Source organism: Anabas testudineus, chromosome 3 (genome assembly GCF_900324465.2).
Source record: "Anabas testudineus chromosome 3, fAnaTes1.2, whole genome shotgun sequence".
Lineage (NCBI taxonomy): Eukaryota > Metazoa > Chordata > Actinopteri > Anabantiformes > Anabantidae > Anabas > Anabas testudineus.
The window spans coordinates 13,393,378-13,420,624 of NC_046612.1; the positions used below are offsets into that span (position 1 = coordinate 13,393,378).

A 27,247-nucleotide genomic window follows, 5' to 3' on the forward strand; every position below is an offset into this window, starting at 1 on the left:
GCAGTGCAGTAGAATGGACTTGTGCTGAATATGAATCAGGTGACTGAACAGGCCGGGGTTTCTTCCCAGACGAGCCCAGAAGATTGTGTAATGCCCACTCCTACACTACTGGTTGGCATGCATATATACGCAAGCACACACACACACACACACACACGTACACACAACCCCTTCTCCACTTGGCGAACGACACAAGAAGCACTGTATTCATCAGTCTGTGTTCAGATGGACCACCCAGTTGAAGCACAGACACTGAAGCTGATTGGACTGTAATTGGGGCTTTCAAACAATCTGAAGAGGACCTTAAAAAATCAGATAAGGACTTTCTCCCTGCTGGATTAGTTTATTTGGCGTCATCAGATTTTTGGTGGTGTCATCTTGGAATAAAACACCATTAAACCTGGACTTTCTCTGTGCTGATAAGACGTAGTGCTCCTAGATTCACATGCAGAGGTTGGTAGGAAACCCTCAGAAAAGCAGAGGTGAAGTGGTAACCATGTGGATCCCGACACCCAGCATGACTCTCCCTCAGAGGATGGTGCTTTATGGGACATGTGTTGTGGCACTGATGAACTCTGTGGGCTTTCTGGTGCTTTTGGTCAGACAGAATCAACAACATGCCTGGCTGGAGCAGACAGAGGCGAGACTGACAGAGATGGAGCAGAGCTCGGTAGTGGAGCTCCTCCAGGAAGTGCCCAGAAGAGCAACGGTGAAGCAAGCAAGCGTGGGGGAACATCCGCAATACCAGTACCAGTACTCCAGGAACAAAAGGAGTGAAGCACTGGAGAAGGAGCTCCAGCAGGAGTTCCTGGAGCTCCACCAGGACACAGAGGAGCTCCATCAGCAGGAGGTCAGCCAAGAGGTGGGAGAGGAAACACAGAAGAAAATAAGGCACGAGCTGAAGCACAAGCACCGACACAGCCAGAGTTACCACAAGGCAGAGGTGCAGGATGACATGATGATGATGATGACTTACTCCATGGTCCCGGTGAGCTGACACACATAGGAAGACGGTATACGGGAGAGAAGCGAGGAGGAAGAGCAGGCGAACACTGTAGATTTAAAAATATTCTACACAAACCCCCAGCATATAACATTCTGTCATTGTTGGATAATGCTGGAACATCAAATAATTCAAATGGATCTTACGACGGTCCTGAGACCTATTAGCGTAAATATTTTATGAATCAAATTACGCACTTGAATAGCTCTAGTTACTAATTATATTGTAAATCATAATCATCAATCACACTGATTTTTATTGTAAGTATATTTTACTTTTAATAGATCCATAAAAACATTTTGATTGCATGCTTCCAGTGATGTATTCCTCATTTTACCAAAACAATAGATCTGATTACTTCTTCCATGGCTGATAAGAAGTATTCAGACCCAGTGGGACCAAAAAACATGTTTTTGCTCCAGGATCTCTAAAATGTATTAATTCACAGTATTTTAATTATATTGTCTCTTTCTGTTCAGATAAAATTGTTGATCGACATTTGCAACAGCACTAAGGGAGTCTGTATAGCTGGTATGTTTTACTCATACTTCATACTACCTAATCATTTCCAAAATATCATTTATTCTCTAACATCCCCTAAACCCTCTGTTGCAGGACCTCCAGGACCGCCTGGTATGTAAACCTTTAATTCTGCTTCCAAATTTCAAATAGAGCCATGCTGCGTGTCTCCTTTGCGGTTCAGTGACCCACATCCTTGCTGGATATGTTGTTTTCCATTTGGCCCATTGTAAAGATTTTTTGTGTTATTGAAGGTTTGCCTGGTGAGGACGGTAAACCCGGCCACAATGGGACTGATGGCATCCCAGGGCTGAATGGACTGCCTGGGGCTGATGGCAAAAGAGGAAAAAGAGGTAAGAAAAAAACCAGGCTCCATTCCGCGTTTACTCACCATCCACTCTTATGAACGCCTCGGGCAATGCTGGCATGTGTAATGTGTACATAAAGACTACTTCTGAAGTGTAACAGTAAAAGGCTGAGTGTAACCTGGGGGGGGGGCTAATACCAAACTCCCAGTCACTTTAAATTATGCACACGCAAAAAAGCCAAAACATGTTGGTGTGTTTGAATTCAAGTTCAGTTTCGAGTTCCCAATCTAATCATAATGACGTCTGACTTTTCTGCCAGCAGATTGTGATTCCTAAACGACTGGCGGAGCTGAAACTGCTGCTTTTCTCTCACATTCTCAGCTAACGTTATTCAGCTCTGTGGTTTTGGGCTTCGGCTGAACGGCCTCACTGTACTCTCCCACTTCACTGACTGTTCTCCTCCACAGTGGAAAACTCGATTAATCCATTCATGGTTTTAACAATAGGGCTGAGTGCAGTGAGGTTGTGAATGTAATCTCTGAGCTGTTTTACATAATGTCCTCCCAGGTGAGAAAGGAGAACCAGGTGAGAAAGGAGAGCGAGGAGAGCCTGGTGTGCCTGGAGAGAAGGGACAACCATCCAATGATGTCATCATCGAGGGCATGTAGAGCTTTACACTAAACATGTCCAGAAAAAACAAAAAGACACTCTCATATCCAGAATGTCTAAACTTTGTCCACTCTTCTTTGTATAGGCCCTCCTGGTCCTCCTGGCCCACCTGGACCTCCTGGGCCCATGGGCCCTCCTGGACCTCAAGGGCCCCCCAGAACAAGACACCACAGAGCCCACCTTCAAGCTACACAGACCTTAGGTAAGCTTCATATTGTAGCTTCCTCTCACATCAAACAGACCTCCCCTTCTGAACGTGGGGACATTGTGAATGACTTGAGATTCTTTTCACCAGGGCTGTTACATGCGATCCCAAACGACGAAACCGCATCTGTACAAGAAGCTGTGACGCAACATGAGAAACCTGCCAAGAAAAACGGTGGGTTTAAAGTACAGTGTGTCCACTCTACATGTGCAGCATGTGATATGAGTAGAGAACAAAGCGTTTAAGCATGTTATTTTGTTTTCCTTCAGAATGCCTCATTAAGTCTCTGATTAACCCCAGAAATGTGACCAAGTTGCACAGCACATTTGGCACATGGATGAAAGACACAGCTCAGCTGAATGATGAGCGAATATGGGTGGCAGAACATTTTTCCGGTATGTTGGTATCTTCAGAAAAAAAAAAAAAAGAAATTGAATATTTTTTGTATTTCAACCCAGATCAAGACTTTCTATGTCCTGCATGTGAGAAAGACGTCTATAGGAGTTCACATTCCTATTTTCTGAGCAGTTATCAGTGAACATTTTTGCTCGCTCCTCTTCAGGTCGTGTGTTGAGGGAGTATCAAAGCATTGCCTCCTTCCAGCAAAACAGCAGTGAGATTGTGGATGTTAGAAAGTTCTACCAAGGCTGCGGCCACACCGTCCACAACGGTTCCTTCTATTATCATATTGCTGGTACTTCCAGCATTGGCAGGTAAGATGATTGTGTGAGCATTAGATGGTTTACTGCCGTCTCCATTTGTTTCATTTCCCCTTCAGTTCAATCACTTGTTACTCATGTGTTCACAGATTTGACCTTCACACCAAGAGGCTTCACACACTCTCTGTGGACAATGCTTTGTATCATGACCTTGCCTACCTGCTCCACAACTCCAAGACCTACTTCAAACTGTCGGCCGATGAAAATGGCTTGTGGCTGATTTTTGCATCCAGTGTAGATGAGAGCATCATGGTTGCCCAGCTGGACCAGAAGACCTTCTCCATCACGTCCTACATAAACACCACCTACCCTCGCACCAAAGCCGGCAATGCCTTCATCGCCTGTGGTGTCCTGTATGTCACTGACACCAAGGACACCAGAGTCACTTTTGCTTTTGACCTGCTGAAGGGAAAGCCAGTCAACGTGACCTTTGATCTGAGGTCCCCAGGTGGAGTGCTGGCAATGCTCTCCTATAGCCCAAAAGACAGACACCTGTACGTGTGGGACCACAGCTACATCAGGCTCTATGTGGTTCACTTTATCTCTGACGAGTGAAAAGCATATTGAACATGACAGACAACATGCAGACATGACTGTTCTATAGCGAGAGTCTGATTCCTGTTTACTTTGTTACTTTGGAAGGGGTTCATAATTATATCCTCAGAAGAGATGTACATGTAGAAGTCAACTTTATCCTACTGTATTTAAGTATTTCTATCAGATGAAAAAAACAACACCCATTTCTTATATCAGTTTTAGGTCAATAATTATTGTGAAGTTGTTACAAACAAATATTGCTGTGGTCATTTACATTTCAAAAAGAACAGAGTTACTAACAGTGTGTCAAAAAAACTGTGAACTTACAACTCATTTTATAGTCATCTGTATTGCAAATTATTATTCAATGTGTTTGCATGACAATTATGTTTGATGTATTTTTACAAAGCTGTGTATTAGTCCTGAAAGCCCACCTGCCTTTGTAGTGACGCAGCATGGTCCCTGGTCGCTTACTCCTCTTGAGAGAAAACTTACAACAAACTCCAAATCATTCTGATGAAATAAAAAGAATTTATTCTCTTTACAAAGGTAAAACTCTGACCATGACCTGTTCTCTCACACGCCTCCAGGCTCAAGTGCACAATAAGGGTCTACCCACGATATTGGCTTCTTTTGCATTATTACACTCACGCACGCGCACACACACACACACACACACACACACACACACACACACACACACACACACACACACACACACACAAGACACCAGTAGGACCATAGGTAAAACACATAAGATACATACAGTACACATAGTGGGCAGAAAGAGAGAAACACAAATCTCTTTAATAAATACCATACATACACTTAACAAAAGTTACAACTAATCCAGCTGGTATGATACAAACGAAATAAAGAAATGCTTTAATGTTTGTACAAGCTGTGATATTTCATATATATATATATATATTTATATAATTTATATATTAAAACTATTTCCAATGTTTTACTACTAGGCCAAATAAAGCCAGACATTCATTTGTATAGCAGTTTCTTCTTCAATAACCTCTTTATTTCAAATAAACTTTTAGTGTCTCCAGTATTTGAGTGCAAATATCTATTCCTTATGGATGACAGTAAAAACTAGCAAGGTAACACACACTTACATACGGTAGACTGCTGCACACCTTCAAGTCAGATACAGTACAACCCCTTACATTCCTAAAATAAAAGGCAATAAGTTAGATTAGGTTTACAAAGGAATGACCAAACAAACAAACATATAAATAATTTAAATAATACAATTAAATTAATTTAAAAAACAAACTAATCCAACAATGTCTTGTGCAAAACCAGAAGTGATCCTTTGTGTTTCTTGCTCTGGGTGAGTAATCGTTGTTTTTGGTTTGGACCAGACAGATGGAAACATTGAAATCACAGTTACAGAAGTAAAACATGTCATCTTCCAAACAGGCATGTACTAGCAGTGAGTCTGCCACGCAAACAGGCATTTGAGGGCAGGTGGGTGGGCAGGTGTACAGATGGCAGACACAGCAGAGTGAACACACACACATACGCACACACACACTCAACAACCAAACCGGTCTAGGTCGCGCCCAAACCAGGAGAGGCCAGAGTGAGTGATGGGCAGCCAGTGAAACAGGGAGAGGGAGTGAGGGGTTGCTATTGGAGCAGTGCACCATCAGCTCCTCCGTAGGGGCTGGGAAAAGCCAGGCAGAAAACCACTGAAACAAAATGCAGATTCCAACAACTTGATTCACACTGGAAACCACTGACTTAATAACAAACCACAGTGCTGGTTACAGTAGATGCTAAGAGATTTCAGCTGTGGGCACAAAATGACGACAGTTACACACTTTTAAAATTTTTGCTTGAGCACTTTTACAGAGCACTATCAATAGACCTGTGATTGCACCGCGTAACGAGAACAGGACATGCATAGCTTTCCTATGGACACACTCTAAGAGTAGAGATTCTTCAATAAAATTACAAGAAACCTAGCTTTAAAATCAAGTATGATACCTTTTGCTTGTAACGTTGCTTTCAGCCTTTGGAAAAAAAACTAACTTTGTAGCTCCATTTGTCGTTGTGGATATGATTTACATCAACAGTAAACACTGCACACTCTGAAAGATACCAGCAGCATGGTGATCTTTTGACTAACTCTTGCTCCATCAATTATATTATTAATGCCTAGCGGGTGTTACATAAGCTTTTGGTGTTTTTTCTTTCCGTCTCTTCCCTCTTTGAATCCCCAGAAGAGGAAGTAGGTGTTACAGAATGTCAACCAAGCTGCTGGGGATATTGTAACGGTCGGGGAGGACCCTCATCTTCAGGGTGCCGTCTGCTCCACAGGTAAAGATGCGGTTATTAGGCTGTGTCTCCACCTGCATGACGCCGGCACCGATGTTGCGGAAGATGGACTGCTTGGCATGCTCATTGCTGAAAGAGTGCATAAGCCCATGGCCAGCTAACTTCCACACCTTGAGACAGAGAAAGCATCAGAAGACAAAAAGACAGAAGTGTTGAGTTTTTATTTCAGAACTGGTTACACTAAAGCGGTAATAAATTAAGGTAATTCATTTAGATGTGAATGAAAAGCCAAATGCTGAGGTATCAGAATATTTCTTTGCTGGGAAAGCTGCTAAAGCTCATCTTTAGGTTGCCAGGAAAACAGCCGAGTCATTTTAAAGCAAAGGTGCAAAATATATTCTGGTCACAATTGGTCAAATGTGAGTATACAGTGGTAAAGAATTTGAATTTCATGGTTTTCGTTATTAATTTGTCATAAATTCTGATCTGATTTTTATCAAAGTTAAGAGTACTAACAAATATAATGTGCCTAATATATATTTTTTTGATACACTTGGGAATTCATCTTCCCCTCAATCACTGCAAGCTGTCCAGGCCCTGATCCAGCAAAAACACCAAATCGTGATGTTCTCGACCACCATACGATTGGGATGGTGTTTTCTTGATGATATACTGTGCACTTTTTATGCCAGATGTTGTGCTGTGTGTTCTTTCAAATAGTTCAATCTTAGTTTCATCCGTCCACAAAACATTTTACCAATACTGCTGTGGAGTGTTAATGTGCTCTTTGGCAAACGTAAAGCGTACAGCAATGCTCTTTTTAATAAGTAGCAGCTTCCTTCATGGTGTCCTGCCATAGATACCCTGCTTGTTCAATGTTTTACTTACTCTAGACTCATGAACACAGATGTTAGCCAGTTCCAATGATCCCTTCAAATATTTGGCTGTCACTCAGGGTTCTTTCTTTACCTTACTGATGAGTGTTTGTTTTGCTCTTGGAGTCATTATGTCTGGCCGCCCACTTCTTAGTAGAGTAGCCACAGTCCCAAAGTGTCTCCATTTGTAGGTTGTTTGCTGAACTGTAGACTGATGAAGTCTTTGACATCACTTTGTAACCAGCTTTATGTAAATCATCAATTCTAGTCCACACCTCGAAACTAATTTTCTTAACAAGACTTCAGGTATGCTAGCATCTGACTCCAGTTAGCTTTTTTGGATGTCATTATTCCAGGGGTTCACATACTTTTTCCCACTAGCACTATAAGGTTTGTTCTCAATAAAGACATGAAAGATCAGAACTATTTTGTGTTATTATTTTAAGCACACTATATTTGTTCATACCTAACTATTTGTTGACTTAGATTAAGATCAGATCACATTTTATGACAAATTAATGCAGAAAAACAATAAAATTTGAAGGTTGACATACTGTATGTCTCTAGATAGTAAAGTGAATATCCCTGGGTTGGTGGGACTAAAAAACAGCAACTCTAAGAGAACAGACTTTGAGAATTGTAATAGTTTTTTTCCACTTTACTCTAATGCACCTGCATTTCATCTTGGCAAGTGATGGTTTGCTACTTTAAATACACCCAACATGATGGCTGTTGCTTTAAGTTGCCTTAACTATCACTTGTAGATCAACTTTCAGCTGAAATATACAGTATGTAGACAAGAGAAAAGTGTATATGATATAATAACCCACTGATCCTCAGTACATGAAGTATAACTATGGTTGTTAGCGTTTTGGTAGTTGTAGTGAAGAAGTGATAAGACCATGTGTCACCTTCATGTTGCCCTCTGCAGAACCAGTGATGAAGAAGTCCTCATATACATCCAGTGCCAGGGCCTTGATGGCTGAGTCATGGGCCTGGAAAGTGTGGAGCAATTGCCTCTGGCGGATGTCAAAAACACACACAAAGCCCTTTCTGCCTCCAGTGATCAGCAGCTGCTGTTTAGGAGCATACTGCAGCACAGTGGCCCCGTTCTCATGGCAGGGAAAGGCTGAAAGTGTGGGAAGAAATATGAAAGTGAATCACAAAATCACTGGATATAGAGGGACAATTATTCAAATGAGCTTGTTTGAAGCATTACTTACCATGGACCATGGTATTGCTTGGTGAAATCAAAGTATCCCAAAGGCAAACATTTCTGTGGACAAAGTAAACCGAGGATAAATAAAAGTTAGTTGTGAGGCAAAGCGTAGTGTTGGGTAATTGTTGTGTTCCTCAGAGCAGGTGCTGACCTGTTATCATTGGACAGTCCAGCAGTGGCAATGAGGCTGGAGGATGTAATGAAGGCAAAATCCCCGCACGCCTTTGTGTGGCACTGCCAACTCTGATGGCAGGAACAGGAAAAAACAAAGGTCAGATATTAAACCGGATACTAATTTAACTGATTCATGTGTAGTCTAGTGATCATAAAGGTGGGAGGTGACCTTACCAAGTAGGGTTTTGGGTTGGAGGATGTCTGGTTGACCTGCCAGAGACTGAGGAAGCCCTCTCCATCGGCAACTCCACACTATGAGAAGAGAAGAACAACAAGCAATCAGAATGATCACGCTCAACAGACAAAACACAGGCGTTGCATTGTAAGTGTGAGTACCTTATTGCCCTGGGAGTTGAAATAGAGCCGAGTGACCCGAGCATTGCCTGCTTGTCTGAAGCAAATGAGCTGTTGAGGTCTGTTCCACTCAAACATTCTCACACTGCCATCCTGAGCCCCCGTCATGTCTGACACACAAGAAAAAGGTAAAGCAAGGAGAAATGGGAACAAAGTACAGAAAAACAGGAGGCAACGAGAAAAAGAAAGAGCAAAGCAAAGCAATAACGATAAATATACACATACATACAACAGAAACACAGCTCTAGAGTGGTGAGGACTTCACGTGCACATAAAGTGGAGCTACTTACAATACTGATATATTGGGTGGGATGTCATTCTCTTCACATTATTTAGATTCCTCTTCATAATCTGAAAAGCAGATAAAAACAATATTTAAATCCTGACAGATAAAAAAAATTAAACAATCAAATCCACCTTTTGTTCTCATGTGATGTGATGTTAAAATATCAAGATGTAGATTCTTAAATTTCCTGGTTTTACTGTATACTGTTGGTGGCAAACTACTGTATATGCTGCAGATGAGGATATACTATCACTTGAGACATGAAATGGCCAGAATCTTAACTAAGCCAACTCCACTGTACACTCAAGAAGCCCCCTTTCATAATTTACTGAACTTTTTTGACACCCACAGACCTGTTTCACTTCAGTGTATCACACTCAACATTTATCAACATGGCTGGGACATGGAGAACCCTGGTTTCAAATAAGCATGACGCAAATCTGTACCTTGGGTAGACGGCTGTGAGAGAAGCTGCTATCTGTGTTTATACACATGCATCTCTGCGATGCAAACACACCTCTTCTCTGTATCAGTCTCCACAGACTCAGCAGGCTGGCTGTTTAGTCGTCATGGCTTGGTTTGGCTCAACAATGATAAGAATTAAACACACATTTTCAGAAAATGTGCTAGGGCCACAGGCTGCAGAATAAACTCTGTGTGGTCTGGTGCTTTTCATAAGTCAGATGCTTATTTTTAATTTTTGAAATACTGTGATACCGGTTTTGCAGAGTATACAATAGTGAGGAAATGAAAAAACTGCAGAGTCATACTAGGGATTTTGTGTCACTTGTTGGCTCTAAAGCAGAGCATAGTGTCCCCCTGCTGGCCATTGCTAAAAATTGCATACCCATTATTACCCATACCACCTCATCCTCTGGCTATGCATTTGTGTATATCTGTTTGTGGTGAAGAAGCTCCTACCACACTCGCGCCCATGCTGGTCTGCCCACTACCAAGCCATGGCATGGATGCAGAGACTGGCATCTGTGGTGGTGCAAAGGGGACAGAGCTAGACTGGGCAATGTTGGTATGAGAGGAGCGATGGTCTATATCATCAGAGCTGTAAAACAAAGCATAATCACCAGAGGTGCTGAATGAGTTTATAGTTTGGGGAAATTTGAAACCGAAAGTGGATCTTTGAGGACAGAGGAAAATGCCATCTCCTAACTGTCCTGAATCTGACCTGTGGGACTCCTTATCAAAGTCATCACCAATCCAGGTGTAGGGCTGGACAGCCACGAGAGTAGGACACATCCACCTCCTGGACATCATGAGTGGAGGCCAACACTATCTCGTTGGAGTTAGCCTGGGAAAACAATGGAAGGAGGGAAGAAAGCGCAGCATTAAAAATGGACAATTGAGTTTTCCCAATTTTAAATAATTCACTAGAAATGATGGAGTTGTGAAATTAAGTGTTTGCCAGTATTTTGGTCTCTCACAAACACACTTTACCTTATTGATGGCAAACGCCATGATTATATCAGACTCCTTGTGAATAATTTTAGCCTTGCCTCCTGGGTAGCCTAGATCTGCCTCTACCTGGAAAAGCAAAGAAAACAGATGGATCAAAGTTAAAGAGACACTAAACCTGCAGTGCTCTGTACTACTGTAGAAACCTGCTCGTCGCTGATATTTTAATGGTAATTTTATTTAAGGTGGTGTAGTGCCTAAAAATTGATTCTTCCATACATTCAAGACCATCCCGTTGCTCCAAAAGTATTCCCAATTTACATGAAAGTAGCATAAAGTACAGCCACATTCACAAAAGGAAGGGAATAATCATAGAAGACCGTCACATGTAGCGTTGATATAGTTTCCCCAGTGATAGCACCCTGCACAATTAGCAAGCCTCAAACAGCCGCGACAGTGAGCATGCAAGTTAGTAGGTTTACTGTACTGTATGTGCCAACTCTTTTAAGAGGAGCTGTTTTTGCTTTTGGTCCCAGCAGAATCAGTCCAGCTAGAGAGGGAAAAGGAGTGGAAAACACAGGGGGGCGTGTTATTGTTAGGGGCTGGATGTGATGTTATGTGAGTGGACGTTCTAAGTGTCCCAGTGTAAGGGAAAGATTAGATGTTAGATCCAAGATTTAGAAATTTAAGTAGATTTTATGCCGGAAAATATGCCAGAGCAGTCACTATCAGGCCGAGCTGGAGAGAAGACATGAGAACCTTCACCAAGTTAAGGCAACTTAAAGTTTTACCTGTAACGACACAGTGCAAAACTCAAACTCGTGCAACTGCTGCAAACTTGTTTATAAGATAAATATACTTGCTCTTTCAAGCTTGGCTTTGCAGTGACTGTCCCAGACAGATGAAAATACAGTGCCAGGGCCTGAGCTGGTACAGTAAATGATAATACCTTGTAAGGACTGCTAGCTCCTGCTATGCAGTTTGGGCTTATATGGTCCATATGGTTCTCTATAGACTACACAACACACAGCCAGTAAAGACACACAACACACAGCACAGGTTGACACAAAACACATGCACAAACAGGGAAAAATAAAACATGAAATGGAAAGAAAATGAAAAATGTTGACATGTGTATTCTACGTGATAAAATGTTAATAACTCCAACATCACTCCACCTCAATAGCATGGAGCTACACTCATGTATCAAGGTGAACTGAGATCTGACTGGTACAGTTTAATATAACCTAAGTATAGATTATATAATTATAATATAATCTAATCCAAGTAATCTGGGTCCTCCAGTTAGAAAAGACTCGTACTGCCATTGTAATAAAAACACTAAGCATCTCAGATGATAACCTTAGATTTTTTCACTGGCAGCTAAAGTATTAGACTGTCACGACAGTAATAGCATAATAATGAATATTCGCAGACGGCAGTGAACTGTCCCGTACTTGACTGAAGATGCCTAAGGAGTCCAAGCAATGATAATGAGAATAATGATAACAATCATGAATACTTTATTGATCCCCTTGGGGAAATTGTGGTTGGACAGCTGCTAGACGGTGTCAGCGCTACACTATGGGGTTTCGGTGTCTTGTCCAAGGACACCTCAGAAAGAAGCCAGGAGGAACCGGGAATCTAACTACTCTGGCGCTTGTAGGCGACTGCACTACCACCTGAGCTACTGCCACCCCAAAAGGTCAATAGAGATTATTGCCCAGCAAGCAGCTCTCTGTGTATTACAGTGCAGTACTACTTTTAAAAAGGGCAATCTTAATATGTGGCTTTAAAATTAATTGTTTTAGGAAAGTGGGGGAAAAAGCAAACATCCAGGTATAATTATAAACTAAAATGACTTATAAAATAAATAAATAAAATAGAAATGGCAGGCTTTATCATCTAACAAATGTTGAACAGGGAAAAAAACAAGCTATAGTTTTTCCTATATGCATGGTAGCTGCTGACCTCACTCTGCTTCCTTTTCTTGGTAAAGATGTAACGAATCAAAGTCTCCTGAAGAATCTCCTGTTTGACCATGAAATGCCAAAGACGTCGGGCTGGAAAAGACTGGTGGTTCTTTGTCCTAAGAAGAAAACATTTAGTTTAGTTTTTGAAATGCAAAAACAACAGTCTATTTGAAGTCATGTAAATTTGGAAGTTTTCTGCGTTCCTTTGAATATGTGTGTATATCACATGCTATGATATGATCTACGATTATTTAGTACACACTTGAAAGGGGTGTTGTCTGGCTCCAACATAGCCTTGTGTCGGAGTATGGCAGGACCCCCTCCAGCACTGAGGTCAGTAGGGTAAGTGTTGATGTAGTTTGGAGGTGGGCCATCAAACTTATCCATTCGCTCTAGCAGAAGCTGCTCCCAGTTCTCTAAAGTCTTCAACACAGCCTTGCTGAGAGGGGAAGTGACTGGCAAGTCTGTGACACAACATGGAGACATAGATAGATAGATAGATAGATAGATAGATAGATAGATAGAGAGATAGAGAGAGAGAGAGAGAGAGAGAGAGAGAGAGAGAGAGAGAGAGAGAGAGAGAGAGAGAGAGAGAGAGAGAGAGAGAGAGAGAGAGAGAGAGAGATGATCAATAATGAATGAAACCTTCTGTCTCTTCGTAAAAAAAAAAAAAAAAGTATTATATTTATATTGGATTTAGGGAGCTGCTCAGAATAAATGAAGAGTGAGTGTGTACCTGTGAAGTCAAGGCCAGCAAGAGGGAGGAAGTTCTTGACATTGTGATGAGCCAGTTTTACGATAACCAGGCGGATCAGAGCCCAGCTATACAGCACAGAGAAACATGCACAACGATTAAAATCTAAAAGATCGGCTCCAGAACTGGATGACATGAAAACAGCTGGACCCTACCTGTAGGAGTTGGGGTCGGAGTGCTCTGTCATCTGTGTGTCAGAAAGGAAAGCATCGTCATCATCTTCATCATCTTCAGCGCCGCTCTCATCTGAGTCATACAGAACATTGCTGTCTGACAGCGGCAGGAAGGGCTGAGAGGGAGGAAATAATGATCGATGGAATAAAGATAATGAAAAAAGGCAGAGAGGGCGAGAGAGCTAGTTTTAATAACAAGAAATATCAAGACTATGAATCACACATCTCATTAGACGATTCAATATATATTTATATATATAGAATTTAGAGCATTACTTTGGCCACAAAGTAGTCCCACATGCTCAGCTCAGGAGGAATGAACTTCTCCCTGTATGTGGGTCTCTCTGTTGGCACAGGAGGTGGAGTGGCAGGCGTTTCCTTTACAGGGCGTCCAGGAACAAGCATCCTCATGTTGAACCTACGTCTGTATCGGTCCACATCCTCTGCTCGCGGCTGGGGGGGTGCCACTGGAGAAGGTGAAGAATGGCAGAAATGGTCAGTGTGTTTACATGCACTTATGCCCCTTAGATGTTTAAATAGGTCTGTTTTCACTATGTATGTCATTAGTTCAGACAGTTTATGCTGTAAAAAAGGAGTGTCTGTCTGTCTGCATGTCTCTCACAGTGCTGTCTGTCAGGTTATCCAACACACAGCTCAGGAAGCAGTGTCTTCAGTCTCTATACACTTAAAATCTATGAACTAAAATAGGCCTATGATAGAGAAGAGCGTTTGTAAACAGTGCATGTAAACTTGTTCCCCAAATACCAGACAAAACTTCTCTGAGTAACCTGGTTACTCAAGTGCATGTAAGCACAGTCAAAAAATGCTGCTGTAATTTGCACAAATGTTTCAGAGAGAGTTCAGCCAAAAACAGGAAAATAGATAGGAGGAAACGCATCATTAAAGTCTGATTTCCTATCTAAAATCTGGTTGCTGTCTGCTTTGAGTTCAACAATTTGGATGAGATATGGCAAATGAAAGTAAATACATACACTTGGAAAACAGGAACACAAATGCACAAATACAATCAGGACACAGGGCAAAACACACACAGGTTGTGCACAAACCTGCACAATTATCCTCTGGGATCGCACCAGACAAAACAAACAAACAAACAAACAAAAAAAAAAAAAACACAATACACATACCAGAAAAGACTACAAGTTAGATACAAAATACAAAGAAAATGCATCAAACAACAAGAGTGAATTATTGAATGGCCATGTACTGAGCTGTTATGATCTTGTAGCCATAGAATTTGGTGTTGCTGTTAAATTTTTTATACATATTTTTAAATAACACATAATAATTGTGTTAAATACAACACGATAGGGAGGAATCAATATTGAACATTTGTATATGGCGGTGTGTTACTGGTACGTATGCGATTTTGCAGCAGAGTCAACATTAGGCAAAGTGATTCCTACCAACAGGCTGGCATTTAAGATCCCCTCTCCTCTGAACCAGTTTATTAAGAGGTTCTTGGCTCTCAACAAAACTCTAAACTGATAGAGCCTAAATGCCAGTCTGTATCTTCCTCCCACACAAAAACAGCATGACCACAGATTGCATGGTTCTAATGAACATAAAAGGACTGTGTCAAGTTCAGTTAGAAGATTTTCACAGCACAGCTACTCAGGAAAGGGCTTTAGTTCTATAAATCGAAATACTTGATGCAAACAAACAGCTCAGTCAACTACTGTCAAACAACTACTTTCAGTCTATTCTGCACTTGTTTCCTGTTACAAACTACTGATATATAGTAAATCTAGTCAATTTATATTTGTGTCTCATACATGCTGTAAAAATAACTAACAAGAACTAGCTATTTAGTTCCAGCTCTACAGCACTATTCCATTAGTATAACATCCCCTCAAGGTGTACCTGTTTTAGTCTCAGATTGAGAGTTAGTCTGAGAGGGCTGCTCAGCCTTGGCCTTTGAACACTCCTTGCTAGGCTCAGCTGTTGCTTCAGTAACACAATGACAATGAGGTGAACACAGAGGACATCAAAATATGTATATGCAATACAGTGTACACATACAGCACAAAGACACACAGCTGTTGGCTTTATATCATAAAGAACACAGATGACCATCACTCCATAGCACTAATTTGCTTTGTTATTCGTAATAGGCATTCATTTATATTTGCACGAGAGAGGGGAAAGTCAAGCATCTGCCACAACGCAAACCTGTACAGTCACCATGCACTGCAATCCTGCAAACTAGCACCGCAATCCACCAGCCCAGTTACTCACAGCTGGCCTTAGTTGCTGGTACCATAGAGCCCAATCCCTCTCCCCTTGAAGTGGGAGGAGGGGGTCGTTTGGGTTTCTGCGTTTCAGTGGGGATCAGAGGGGGGTTTGGGGTGAGGCTGCTCTGCTCAAGTCTTCCTGTCTCTTCTTGAGACTCCTCTGGCCTGGCTGCCTCAAAATCAGCTGATACTGAGACACAGGGCAGAGGGCACACTCACACATGACACTACACAGTAATACGATCTTAGGAGCGTGAACATGACGGGCCTAGGTGAGTATCTATGTGATTAGGTAGACAGGCCAAGAGAGGTGGAAGAACTGCCTGAGATGCGTCTAATCTAAGAGGTAAGTCAGGATCAGGAAGCAAACAGATGGTGAAGAAGACAACAACAATGGGAACAGCAGAATATAGGGATCACGACAGATTATGAAGACAAAAGGGGGAAAACTCAAAATAACACTGACATGATAGAAATAAAGGTCAAACTAATTAATGACAAATAACAGTTTTACCTGGTGGGGCCTCAGGCCTCTTTGGCTTAATAACGACTTTGGCCCCTCCCCCAAAGATAGCGGCCCACATGCGGTTGTTAAGGGGATGTGCAGCCAGGCGGAAGAGTTCATTGCCGTTATGAGTGCCCAGGCCATGAATGAGCAGTGCAAGGTAAACAGCCACAACAGCTTCACACAGCAGCACATTAAGCCTCGGCTGGTCCTCCTCCCTGGCAGACGTCAACAGAGAAATCAGGGACGACACACCTGCAGAGAGAGGACACAGATACACACAACACGGTGTGGCTGTAACGGATTAACCTGTAGTTTAGAAAAATTAATTGAAATAATAACATTAAAATAAGTGAAACACTTTCTGTGCAAAATACATAACCTATTTATGAAGCATTTGCATGTTGACGTCATCAGCCTCTCCCAGAGGCCATGAAGCTCCTATTTTAGATCACCATCTGCCTGTCTGCATAAATATAGACTGCCTGCTTTGCTCTGCTCTTTTTTATATTCTCTCTCAATCATGACTTTGATGCGCCAACAAACGGTGTGCAATATTTTTCCTATTGCGTGAGAAATCATGCTCCAAATAAAATTTTATCTACTTAGAACTACTTTTGAAACATAAGAAAAATGTTGTGAATCAGACCCCTATTAAAAAGGTTGCCCTTTTTGTCATTTTTATAAAATAAACTTGGGTTAAAAAAAATAAAAAATCTATCTAAATGTAACCCCAAACCCTTTCTTACCAGGCCACTGTGCAGGAGCGGAGTTAGGAGTTATATGTTCTTCAATACTTTCTGTGCGAAGTCGTTTCCTCTCACTGAGCAACAGGCCCTGGTACACCATCCCTGTAAATTGGTTGGCCTCTGTCTGAGTGCTGTCAAACCAGTAACAGAAAGGTAAACTGTAAGGAACAACCACACCCAAAACATGCATGCAATCATTGTGTTTCTTTCCTAGAAGGAAATGTAATAAGAACAGCATTAAGCAAATTTTGTTAATGTTTAACTACTGGTTCATAGAAAAATAAGAGTGCACTATGGGGCTGGAATGGGGAAATCAACACACTAAAAGGTACATCTATGATATAGAGACTTTTTTCTCCAGGAATAGAAAAGTAAAGAACACAGGAAATTATATGTATGTTTTGACTATGCGTTCTTCAGCCTTCAGTTTTCCCCTTTTGCCAACATGTGACAATCTGAATCATGCAGATATGTGAGCACTCTTTTTTTCATGCATAAAGGAAATCAAAACTTGCAGAGAAAGCTGAACCTGTGGCACTGCACTGAAGTACAGTTACCTGTAGCTGTGGCTGTCACACAATGCTTGATAGATACAAGCAGACAGAGAAGCGGCTAGTGTGTGCAGAGCGGTCACCTGAGAGTGAAAGACAGACACATTACATTATACGACATCAAAAGGACTCAATATTAAAGGCTCATAAAGTTGGGTTCTTATTTGAGATCTGACCTTATCATCTATGATGTCAGGATGCGGTGGGGTCTCCATCGAGATGATGGTGTGGAGGATGTCGTGAATGTGGTTGCCGAGGTGGAGAACGGGATTGGCTATGACTGTCTTTGTGGGAGCAATGCAAGCTGACAGCAGAGGCAGTGTAGTAGGCAGAGGCAGAGGCGACTGCAGCTGCTTCACTGTGGTCTCCTACAGTGTGAGACAGGAAGATCCAGATATTTAATTGCATTTCCCACCCATAGATGCCACTGAGCTAATTTTAACAACTGCTTCACATAAACCATCAACATGTCTCCCAGTCATCCCAGCTAGACCTGTAACATACCTGCTGGCTCTCCTGCAGAAGGAACAGAAGTTCCATACGAACAGAGGTGAGGCCCCCTCCCTTGGCTCCGTGAAGACTGCAGTAGGACAGAAAAACTCTCAGCAGGGCCTGGTTCTTCCTCAGCCATGCCTTTCGTCTCTCAGAGTGCTGCTGCTTGGCCTGAAGACGACGTCGCTCCAGCTGGTGACGCTCATAGGCCCCAGCCTCTGTACGCTCAAGGACCTCGTCTGATATGTCCACTGACCCTGTGCGAGCTTCCCTGTGCTCCCTGTCCTCCGCATCATCCTCCTTCCCCTCAACCTTTGTGATAACAATGTTTAAGGTGAATAACCATAGTCAACTAAGAAAAAAGTAAAACCTCTGCTAATACTATGTACTTCATAAATAAAGATAAAGTTGCATATGCCTCATGAAACCTTATCAAAGTGTACCTTGTAATTGCAGATCTTATGCATAGCTGCTATCTCCTTCTCAAGCCAACTGTAGAGCTGAAAGCGGAGCTTCCCTCCATCCACCTCGAAGCCTGTGGCAAGTGTACGCAGTTCTGTCATCAGGATCTTCAGACAGGCACGGAACTTCAGCTGCTCTGCTATCACATCCACCTCCGACTCACCCTGAGATATACAGTATGAGATTGAGTTAAGGGAAAATGCCCACAATTGCAGACCCACTGGCTGCTCAAATTTACAGTCAGAGTCAACATGGGGTCACAGAGAGAACAAAAGACACTTATTTTTAAGTCCTCCTCCTACCTGTGAGTCGTCTCTTTGCAGTTTGGACCCATCACTATCTGAGCCTCCATCTTCTTTGCTCTCTGGTTTCTTCATGGTCAGACCATCATCATCATCCTCATCCTCATCCTCATCCTGGTCCTTGTCATCTCCCCAGTCAAGCTGTAGTTCGTCGTCCTCCACTTTAACAACAGGCTGGCTCCAATCCAACCCACCCACACTATCGCTTCCTCCCCAGGCATGGACAGGTCCTGCTGTGGAGCCCCAGTCCATACCTCCCTGCGTGCCATTTTCCAAGGGTTGGCTTGAGTTTAAGTTGGCCTTGGATGAAGCTTTACTGAGAGGTGAGGAGCCAGATTTCTTGGTAACTTTGGGAATCTTGGAGAGCACTTCCAGAGCCAGAACTGGGCAGCCCACCTACAGAATAATAATATAAGAATAAAACCACAGGTAAATCTATGCTACTGTACATAACGTGTATGTTCATGTTTGGAATTAACATTTTCTTTGTAAAACAACAAGATAGGTAAAGAAAAGATCCTGATTTCAGGAGAAGAATTGGACTGGAGTGAGTGGCCATACTATAAACAAACCCACCTTAAAGTGTGCATTGGCAGTGGTGAAGAACAGTTTGCGTTCTATTAAGTTGATCTCATCTGCGATGCTCATTTCAGCAGTGAGACCCACAGTTACTGCTGTGCTCTCTGGGTTTGCAAAGTGGCGACGGATAATCAGCGGATGTGTCCTTAGATAGTTATAGAAACTATACACCACAGGGTTGCAAGATTTCACCATCACATCTAACATTGAGGAACAAAGCAAAGGGAGACACAATGCAAATAATGAGTAAGGCAAACGTGTTTAAGTTTATACTTTCATTGATCATGAATTACTGACTGACCAGGATTCTCATCTTCATCTTTGGGGATTCGCTCCAACAGTGTGTCCAGGGCTCGGGTGTAATCCTTCATGATCCAGTAGGCTATGCTGCGGAGGAATGGGTCAGGGTGCAGTCTGGAGCAGTGGTAACCACTTCCATCTCTGTTACAGCCCAGGACTTTCTCATTAAGAAGGCCTTGGCAAGTGGATGAATTCTCAAAGTCAGCCTCATACAGTCTTGCTACTATCATGGCTAACTGAATATCCTCCATCTTCTCCATCAACACCTACGCAACATGGAACAGCAGAGGAGGAGAGGTGAGACAGGGTCAAAACTGTATTTAAAGTATGAAAGTTAAACGAGTAAGCACCGAAATGCAGAAGTTTAGGTGCAACCGTACAGGGGAGCACACACATTCAAAGTTTGTTTTTCCTTTTTTGGGTTATCTGTATATTTTCACTGTGTGCTATGGTAACCCCAGAACAAGGAAAACTATGCACTTTTCATGCATCTTATCAGAGTGCAATTTAGACTTCTCTCATGTGATTTAAAGAATACAAAATATCCTGCTCTGTTAGCAACACCTTCACACTCTATACTGCATTTCCATAAAAGAAGATTATGCCAAATTTCCACTGTGAGGAAAATTAGAATGGAGTGTTGGAACAGAGTCAACAGTAATCAGCTCTGTAATGTATGTGTATCTTGTGTGTGTGTGTGTATGTTTGTGCGCGCGTTGTTCATACCTCTATGGCATCTTTGAGAGATCCAGCAAGTAGGAAGAAGGCAGCAGACTGTTCAAAGCGCTGCTTTCCCAGCAGGGAGAAAGCATTTTTCAGAGCTGCCTTTCTCCAGCGGTCTTCACTGAAGTTGTTCTTGAAGAACTGAGTCATCTTCTCATCATGCTGAGACCTGAAAGGAGCAAACAACATGGCTCAGTATCCCATGAAGGTTTTGTAACTGACTTCAAAACACCGTTCAGATAATTCAGAAACAGTCTCCCACCTGAATAGTCCCCACAGGACAGCTTTCTTCTTCATGGCTAAGTAGAACAGAGCAGCATCTAAAGGGTCGTTGTGTCTCTGGAACGCAGCTTTTCCTAACTGGTTACATGCAAAAATGCAAAAAGCATGAAATACTCATTTAATTTAGCAAATCTAATTTGTAATTGCTGCCAACGATGGTTCAATAAGTTAAAAACACTATTGATGTCATGACTAATTTATCAAGAAAATCAGGTAATTGTAAATAGTACCATTACTTTTTCTTGCCACTGTGCTTAATAAATTAAAATATGATAACAGTCTAAATTTGTCCAGTACCTTCTCCACCATTTTTCTTAGGGTGTTGATGTTACGTATCCACCAGCCCACTCCAACAGCTCTGAGCTCAGACCATTGTGGGTCACCTCTCTGCATGGCTGGGATCATGTTGAGCAGCTCTTCTTCTGCTTCTGAGTGGAAAGCCCATGCAAAGTGGCATGTTGATAGACCTGCCACAGAGGTAGAAAAGAGTGAGGATGAATGAAATCAAGATGTTGAAAGTTCATTATCACGATTAAATGTACACGTATCTCATAACTGCAGGGTTTGACATTATAGCATGATTATTGTGAAACAAAACATAATTTGGATATACAGCAGCAGTGTAACAACAGCAGTACTATATGATGAACAGTGTATTTTACCCTGGTGGAGCAGCTGCATGCGATACAGGGGGGGCAGAGAAGTGAGTAGGCAGGTATGAAGACGCATGGCCAGCAGGTACCTCAATCCACATTCATCAAGAGCCTCACCACCTACCCAAACATACAGAAGCAGTGAGCTTTGTCAATGTTTCCACAGGCCACGTTACTGAAACAGCAGCCAGAAGACCGAGGCTTTATTCATCCAGTGTCACTTCAGTTCATATAATCCTGTCAGAGACTGTCTCCTGTCCCTGAACCTCCCTGTGCTTACTTAGCCCTGGAACAACTTGCTATCATCCAACTCTCAAAAGACTAAATAAACAGGAAGGAAAATTGGAGTAAAAAGACAGACATAATGTGAAAAGTACAGTTTCTGTTTATAGAGTAGAGAGAACTGTATAAGCTCTACTGTTTATGTTAATAAAAGTTTGATGGCTGGAGATTAACTACATCTAGGAACACACAATCGAGAAAAGTGATGGTTAGCTTTATGTCTACAACCTTTAGTCAACTTTAATACAATGTCATCTCTTACCAAGGGTAACCATCGATGGACCATATGTGCATCTTGAATCTTACTAGTACATACAAATGACATAATATAAATAAAGTAATTATTTTGGACTGTAACTTATATATGCAGATATATAGACTAACCTGTGTACTGCTGATCAGTGGATCTGGTGACCTCAGCACTAGTAGTTGCAACAGTATCAGCCAAGGCCACCAAGAACATCTGCTCTAGTCTGGTCAGACCTGGTAAGCTAGAGTGCATGAGGTGACTGGACAATACCTGATATCACAAGGGAATAACATGAGTAAAAAAAGATCAACAAGAAATAGGCAATAGACAAGAGATATGGAATGATGACGTTGTATTGACGAGTTAATAAATATTGTCCTGTCTTAATAGTAACCTCTTTTTCTTTGAATTAAATCATTCTTATTGAGAGAATATTTCTGATATGACTGGATTAGTGTGCGACACATTATCACTCACTTCCAATACAAGAGGCAAGTTAAAATAATGTTTATTTTTGGATAGTTTACACTGACAAAGCGCAATTTCCCTTTTATTGTCTTTAAATGGGATTCCTATCGAAATTATACAGCAGTACCTGAGCATGCTCTGGTCCAAAGTAGGTAGGTCCATACTGAGAGAGGTTGATAACTCGAGACTTCTTTTCTGGCTTGTCAGTGGCAAAGTTCACAAAGTCATCTGTGGTAACTGTTGGCACCTGTTAAACCAAGAAGAGAGAAGAGGAAGTATGGGTGGACTACACCTTTAACAACTAGATCTGAGCTCTCTTCACTCTACCTACCTGGAAAAGATCAGCATACTGGTCTTCTGTAGATTTCTGTGCTCCGTCACCATCAGCCTTAGCTCCCACCGTAGCCTCTTCTGGTCCCTTGTACGAGGTGTCCAGGTCGGCCAACATCAGGGCATAGAGTGGCAGGGGAGGGATGGAGTTGATTTCTGTGTAGTCCCTGCCGCCATCACGGCCAGCCACGATGGTGTCCTTTGCTGTGCTGCCAGTCACACTGATGGTCCGGGAGAGATGCCTCCTGGCTCCGCCTTCACCTGCCTCCACATCCCTCACCACAGCAACTTCCCCAGCAATACACTTTACCAGATGAGCAAGGATGGCCTGATGCATAGATGAATGCAAAAGAAAGTGATTTTGAGGTTCTATGTTTTTGATTTTAAATACATAAATAGAAGCGTTATATAAGTATTAGGCATGTTTTGAAGTTGACAGAGACTCACCTTTGCACGGCGAACCCTGCCAAGGTCCATAAGTTCCAGCAGCTGGGTGGGATGGTACTGGGGTAACGTTGGGGACAGTGAATGAGCTGCCTCAAACAGTCCCCCTTCCTGGAGTCCTGCTGGGGCACGAAGGGCCTCATCTACTGCAGCACTCCCTTCAAACACACTCTTAGACCTGGCTCTCCCTTCAAAAGCAGCTGATGAACCTGTGGTTTGACCTACAGCAATGTCTATGCATGATAGGTTGCCCTCCTCTCCCTCACCAGGCTTCTTGTCCTGATGCCACTGGGCGTACACATGCATTTCACAGTCCATTCCCACCACCAGGATGCCATCCCTCACCCAGGAGAGGGAGACTGGCAGAGAGGGTGTGCCGTCCACAGAGGACAAAAGGTCCACAGATCGAAGGAGGATCCAGCGCGAGCGAATCCCCTGTTTAATACTGCCCCCTAGAGGAAGGGTAATGACAGCCACCCCCTCTTTACTGCTAGTCTGCTCATTGACAATGCCAGAAAGACGTCCATACATGAGAATGTTGGATCCCACCCCCACAGTGAGGATGTGAGAACCATCCTCCTTTGACAGCCAGTCCAAATGAACATAGTGCTTGATGTTGGGGGAGCTATGGTCTCTGCTCATGTACAAATCAGACCTGGGGGACATAATAAATATCATGAGACACACATTCTAGTAAACATACAGTGGTTAATAATGCAGACAGATACGCAGTGCCTCCTCACCTGCTGTAGACAAAGAGGTTAGAATCCACACTGACTCTTGGATCCAGGGTTGATGTGGGTCTGGTAAAGTCATCCAGGTGAACAGTTTGCTCTAAAACCCACTCTGAGCCACCAGTAGACTCACACTCATAGATGGACACATGCATAGAGAAGTCCTCTCGAGTACCATGCAGCTAAAGACAAGAACAACGTATTGTCAAAATGTGTGATTTCTGAGCAGATGTTAAATCTGAACATACTGTAGACACTGTACCAAGACTCGCAAAGCTGTCATTAAAGCAAAAGGTGGTTCAACTCATAATGTAAATGTACACTCATATATAGAATGTTTTGAAGGATCCAGGCTGTGCACCCAAAAGATGTTTACTGAAACCTTCATCATACATATTTAGATTTTTATTGCAACTCTCCACTTTCAGGTGACTTTTATTCTCTTACTACTATTGTTTTTTGTTCCAACGTACCGAAAACGCCAAGTGAAATTTAAATTTCCTACCGGTCCTTGACGTGGCTGTTTAAAGGCCACAGCCAACCTGCCAATATAGGAGCAGGACACAGCTACAGGTCGTCCCGGCACACACACAGAACTGTTGTTGTCTTCCTCCTCGTTCATCAGGGCCCAGGGCTCCCAGCGGTATGCCCGGTTGTCCTGGCCATCCTCACTATACCCGTCATCGGCCTCCACAGCACAACGCCAGAATCGCACGCGTGAGTCAGAGCAGGTAGTAACAATCAGATATGGAGCCAGGCACACGGGGTAGATAGAGGAGGAACTCAGATGACCTAAAAGAAAGAGGAGGCAGTATGAAATTTTCAAGCAGGTTGCAGCAAAGTATGTGAACATGTTCTGTGGTTTCTTTAATTTTCCATAACATGATCTCTTGGTTTACTGCATTCTACGTAATGTGAAACTTATAGATTATTCAGGTAATTTTTGAAATCTGCCAGTCCTGCTTTATGCCGGAAACCACAGAAACCTGTGCCCGTGCCCACCTGCAGAGGGGGTAGCCCTGGTAACCTCCACACCATGGGGCAGGTCAAGTCGCTTGCTGTACACCAACTTGGAGCTGAGGATGAGTTTGCTGGCTGATTGCAGGTTGGCTGTAGAGGCTGACCGTGGCAGGGGTCTGATTGGAGAGGTCTCAGGAGACGAGTCAGCATTCAGTCCTTGATTAGGAACCATTAGCTGGTTTTGGAAGCTATAATCTGGACTTGGCTCATCTGAACACAGAGATAAAGAAATATTATTGTACCTCCAACCTTCGTTTGGCGTGAACGTCCATTTAAAGTGATTGTCTTTGTGCTCACACATATTAGAAATTACTTCTAACTATGCCAGTAACTGCTCACTTACCAACACATGCTTGTATAGATTTGAGATGCAGGTGCCACATCTGCAGGACAGAGTTCCTGTTGAGGTCCTTTTCTATCACCACCAAGAAGAACTTCTCAGAGAATGGGGCAGGTTGAAAATCTGGATGTAGAAAAATTACATTATTATGTTGTTATACTGACAACAAGGTTTAAAAAGTAATATGAAACGGATCTATGCAGAGTTTTAATTGGATTGTGTGTACCTTCACCAGGTGGAAAGGAAGGTGTGTATGCTTCTGGTTCTTTTTGAGGCTTGTAACCTAGAATGAAGTCCTCTTGGAAGACATGAAGCAGCTGGGTGTTGGCGCCACACTAGATGCACATGAAGATAACAGCAAACAATTTACTATGTCATTCAATCAGAAGGTTTCAGGATTTCAAGCTCCAAACGTCTGTCCATCACAGATCTGAGGGTGGGTGTGAAAACACAGAACAGCTGCTAACCTGGTTTGTAATGACATCCAACTCTATGATACATCCAGGTCTGGCAGTGGACTGCTGGCTGACGATGTTGAACACTTCGCCCACAAGTTTCTAAAGAGGGAAACGTATGAAAAATAAAAATCATGAGCAACCACTAGTACGGTTAAACAATATTGAATATTAATATTTTAAGAGGAAAATGTCATAATGTCATCTTAATCGCTCAACATTTGAAGGACTTGTTGTGGCTATACCATGCTAGAACAGCAATGACTGTAGCATGGAGAAAGATTACAACAACATGTTCTTTGTCGTAACTTTGTCGCCAAGGATTTTCTAGAGGTTTTCTATTGGGTTTGGATGAACTCTGGGTTGGCCATTTCATCATTTCAGTGTTTTCTGTTTTAAGTAAATGGTTTACCTTTTGGCTATGTGACAGGGGGCAGTATCCTGCATGACAGTTGTTGGCTGATTGGGTGACCAGTGCAGGAAAGGAACTGCATATTGTCGAAGAAGGTTCGACAACATGCAGGTCACTTTAGAACAGCTCACCATTTGCAAAGTCAGTGAAAACTGGAAAGGTTGGCTGCCAGTTAAATATGGTTTGTCGGATAATAAAGGAAATTAGCACCACGTGCTAAATGACCACCAATAACTGGGAGGGATGGTGGGAAGTGTTCTCTAATTTTGATCAGTGTTCTTTTACAAATATTTAATTTAATATGAATTTATTTATTTATACTGTGCTTCAGAATATACGTAACTACTGAAATATGCTTAAAATACTGATATTTTACTCCTCTTTAGATAATTTCAAATAGGACTAAGCTATGACCTTGGTATTTAGGAAATCGTAGGTTGTTCTTTCATTTCGATCTCCTGTGTATGCTTATAAATAAGGGTTTGATAGCTGTGAATTATGTGTTTAGATGATAATCCACGATAATACACAGTGTTATAAATAACAAAAACAGACCTAGATACATAAAATGTACTGCACAGATACTCTCAAAGACTCTGAACAGATATTATCACATCCAAAGAAGCAATAACACTTTTTTTCCCATGTTTGGTGATGATTATGATTGTGTGTCCACTCACAGACGTTTCAGGATCTGACAGCTCATCCAACAGTTTCCTGGCATCCACCACAGCTTGATAGAGACGCAGGTTTTTACCATCTGATGCCACAAAGCAGGCGCTGGCACTGTTACAGTAGGTTCCTGAGGGACACAACACAAAGTTTGTAGAAAAGTTGCGTCTTCAGCACATATTAATCTATTAAAAACTGTCAAATATTTTTATATGGCAGCTTTTATAAAGTTTAAGGATACTTCAGTCTAGTTCCCATTTTAAGACAAACATCCAACAATTTTTCAGTTAGATGCATTCACAGTCATAAAAAATAAATATGTTCTTATGGTTAATCTTAAGGTTTAGGAACAGTAACATTTTAGTGCAAATCCAAAATGTAAAAGTGGCTTAGTCCTGACTATTGAATGGACTGGAGGTATACAATCTAGAGGTCTGAATGAACTTAAGAAATACAAACTAAATATCATATTGCTTTATGAGCAAAAGCTGGATGCATGTGATGAGCTCAGATG

The 27,247-nt window shown here is 42.2% G+C and overlaps 2 protein-coding genes across 2 annotated transcripts in view; one reads left to right on the forward strand and one right to left on the reverse strand.

Moving 5' to 3' along the window:
• The first annotated feature begins 290 nt into the window (after positions 1-290).
• Positions 291-4,647, forward strand: gldn (gliomedin). The gene is made up of 10 exons (XM_026379021.1): positions 291-988; positions 1,483-1,534; positions 1,619-1,636; positions 1,777-1,875; positions 2,398-2,490; positions 2,585-2,701; positions 2,795-2,878; positions 2,974-3,099; positions 3,267-3,417; positions 3,513-4,647. Exons 1-10 carry the CDS (start codon positions 446-448, stop codon positions 3,976-3,978), a joined length of 1,749 nt encoding a protein of 582 aa, XP_026234806.1. The 5' UTR covers positions 291-445; the 3' UTR covers positions 3,979-4,647.
• Positions 4,648-4,741: 94 nt separating this feature from the next.
• Positions 4,742-27,247, reverse strand: part of dmxl2 (Dmx-like 2) — a 36,752-nt gene continuing 14,246 nt past the window's right edge. Inside the window, 41 exon segments of the mRNA XM_033325939.1 lie at positions 4,742-6,425; positions 8,042-8,259; positions 8,354-8,406; positions 8,501-8,592; positions 8,698-8,775; positions 8,860-8,987; positions 9,168-9,228; positions 10,085-10,223; positions 10,347-10,408; positions 10,410-10,469; positions 10,616-10,702; positions 11,523-11,588; positions 12,545-12,662; positions 12,809-13,010; positions 13,283-13,368; positions 13,456-13,589; positions 13,750-13,940; positions 16,243-16,488; positions 16,983-17,113; positions 17,540-17,616; positions 17,710-17,901; positions 18,038-18,337; positions 18,469-18,651; positions 18,790-19,185; positions 19,366-19,568; positions 19,670-19,934; positions 20,395-20,560; positions 20,654-20,751; positions 20,971-21,140; positions 21,336-21,446; positions 21,993-22,128; positions 22,454-22,573; positions 22,658-22,984; positions 23,104-23,755; positions 23,844-24,016; positions 24,340-24,626; positions 24,837-25,064; positions 25,198-25,317; positions 25,421-25,529; positions 25,662-25,751; positions 26,742-26,863. Coding sequence (XP_033181830.1) covers positions 6,216-6,425; positions 8,042-8,259; positions 8,354-8,406; positions 8,501-8,592; positions 8,698-8,775; positions 8,860-8,987; positions 9,168-9,228; positions 10,085-10,223; positions 10,347-10,408; positions 10,410-10,469; positions 10,616-10,702; positions 11,523-11,588; positions 12,545-12,662; positions 12,809-13,010; positions 13,283-13,368; positions 13,456-13,589; positions 13,750-13,940; positions 16,243-16,488; positions 16,983-17,113; positions 17,540-17,616; positions 17,710-17,901; positions 18,038-18,337; positions 18,469-18,651; positions 18,790-19,185; positions 19,366-19,568; positions 19,670-19,934; positions 20,395-20,560; positions 20,654-20,751; positions 20,971-21,140; positions 21,336-21,446; positions 21,993-22,128; positions 22,454-22,573; positions 22,658-22,984; positions 23,104-23,755; positions 23,844-24,016; positions 24,340-24,626; positions 24,837-25,064; positions 25,198-25,317; positions 25,421-25,529; positions 25,662-25,751; positions 26,742-26,863 — 6,887 coding nt within the window. The 3' untranslated portion in view covers positions 4,742-6,215.

Excerpts from the sequence above, each read along its gene's own strand:
- gldn (XM_026379021.1), top strand. The coding sequence starts at position 446 with ATGCAGAGGTTGGTAGGAAACCCTCAGAAAAGCAGAGGTGAAGTGGTA. Across the intron at positions 2,702-2,794 it reads TCAAGCTACACAGACCTTAG|GGCTGTTACATGCGATCCCA; the intron begins GTAAGCTTCATA and ends TCTTTTCACCAG. Across the intron at positions 3,100-3,266 it reads GGTGGCAGAACATTTTTCCG|GTCGTGTGTTGAGGGAGTAT; the intron begins GTATGTTGGTAT and ends GCTCCTCTTCAG.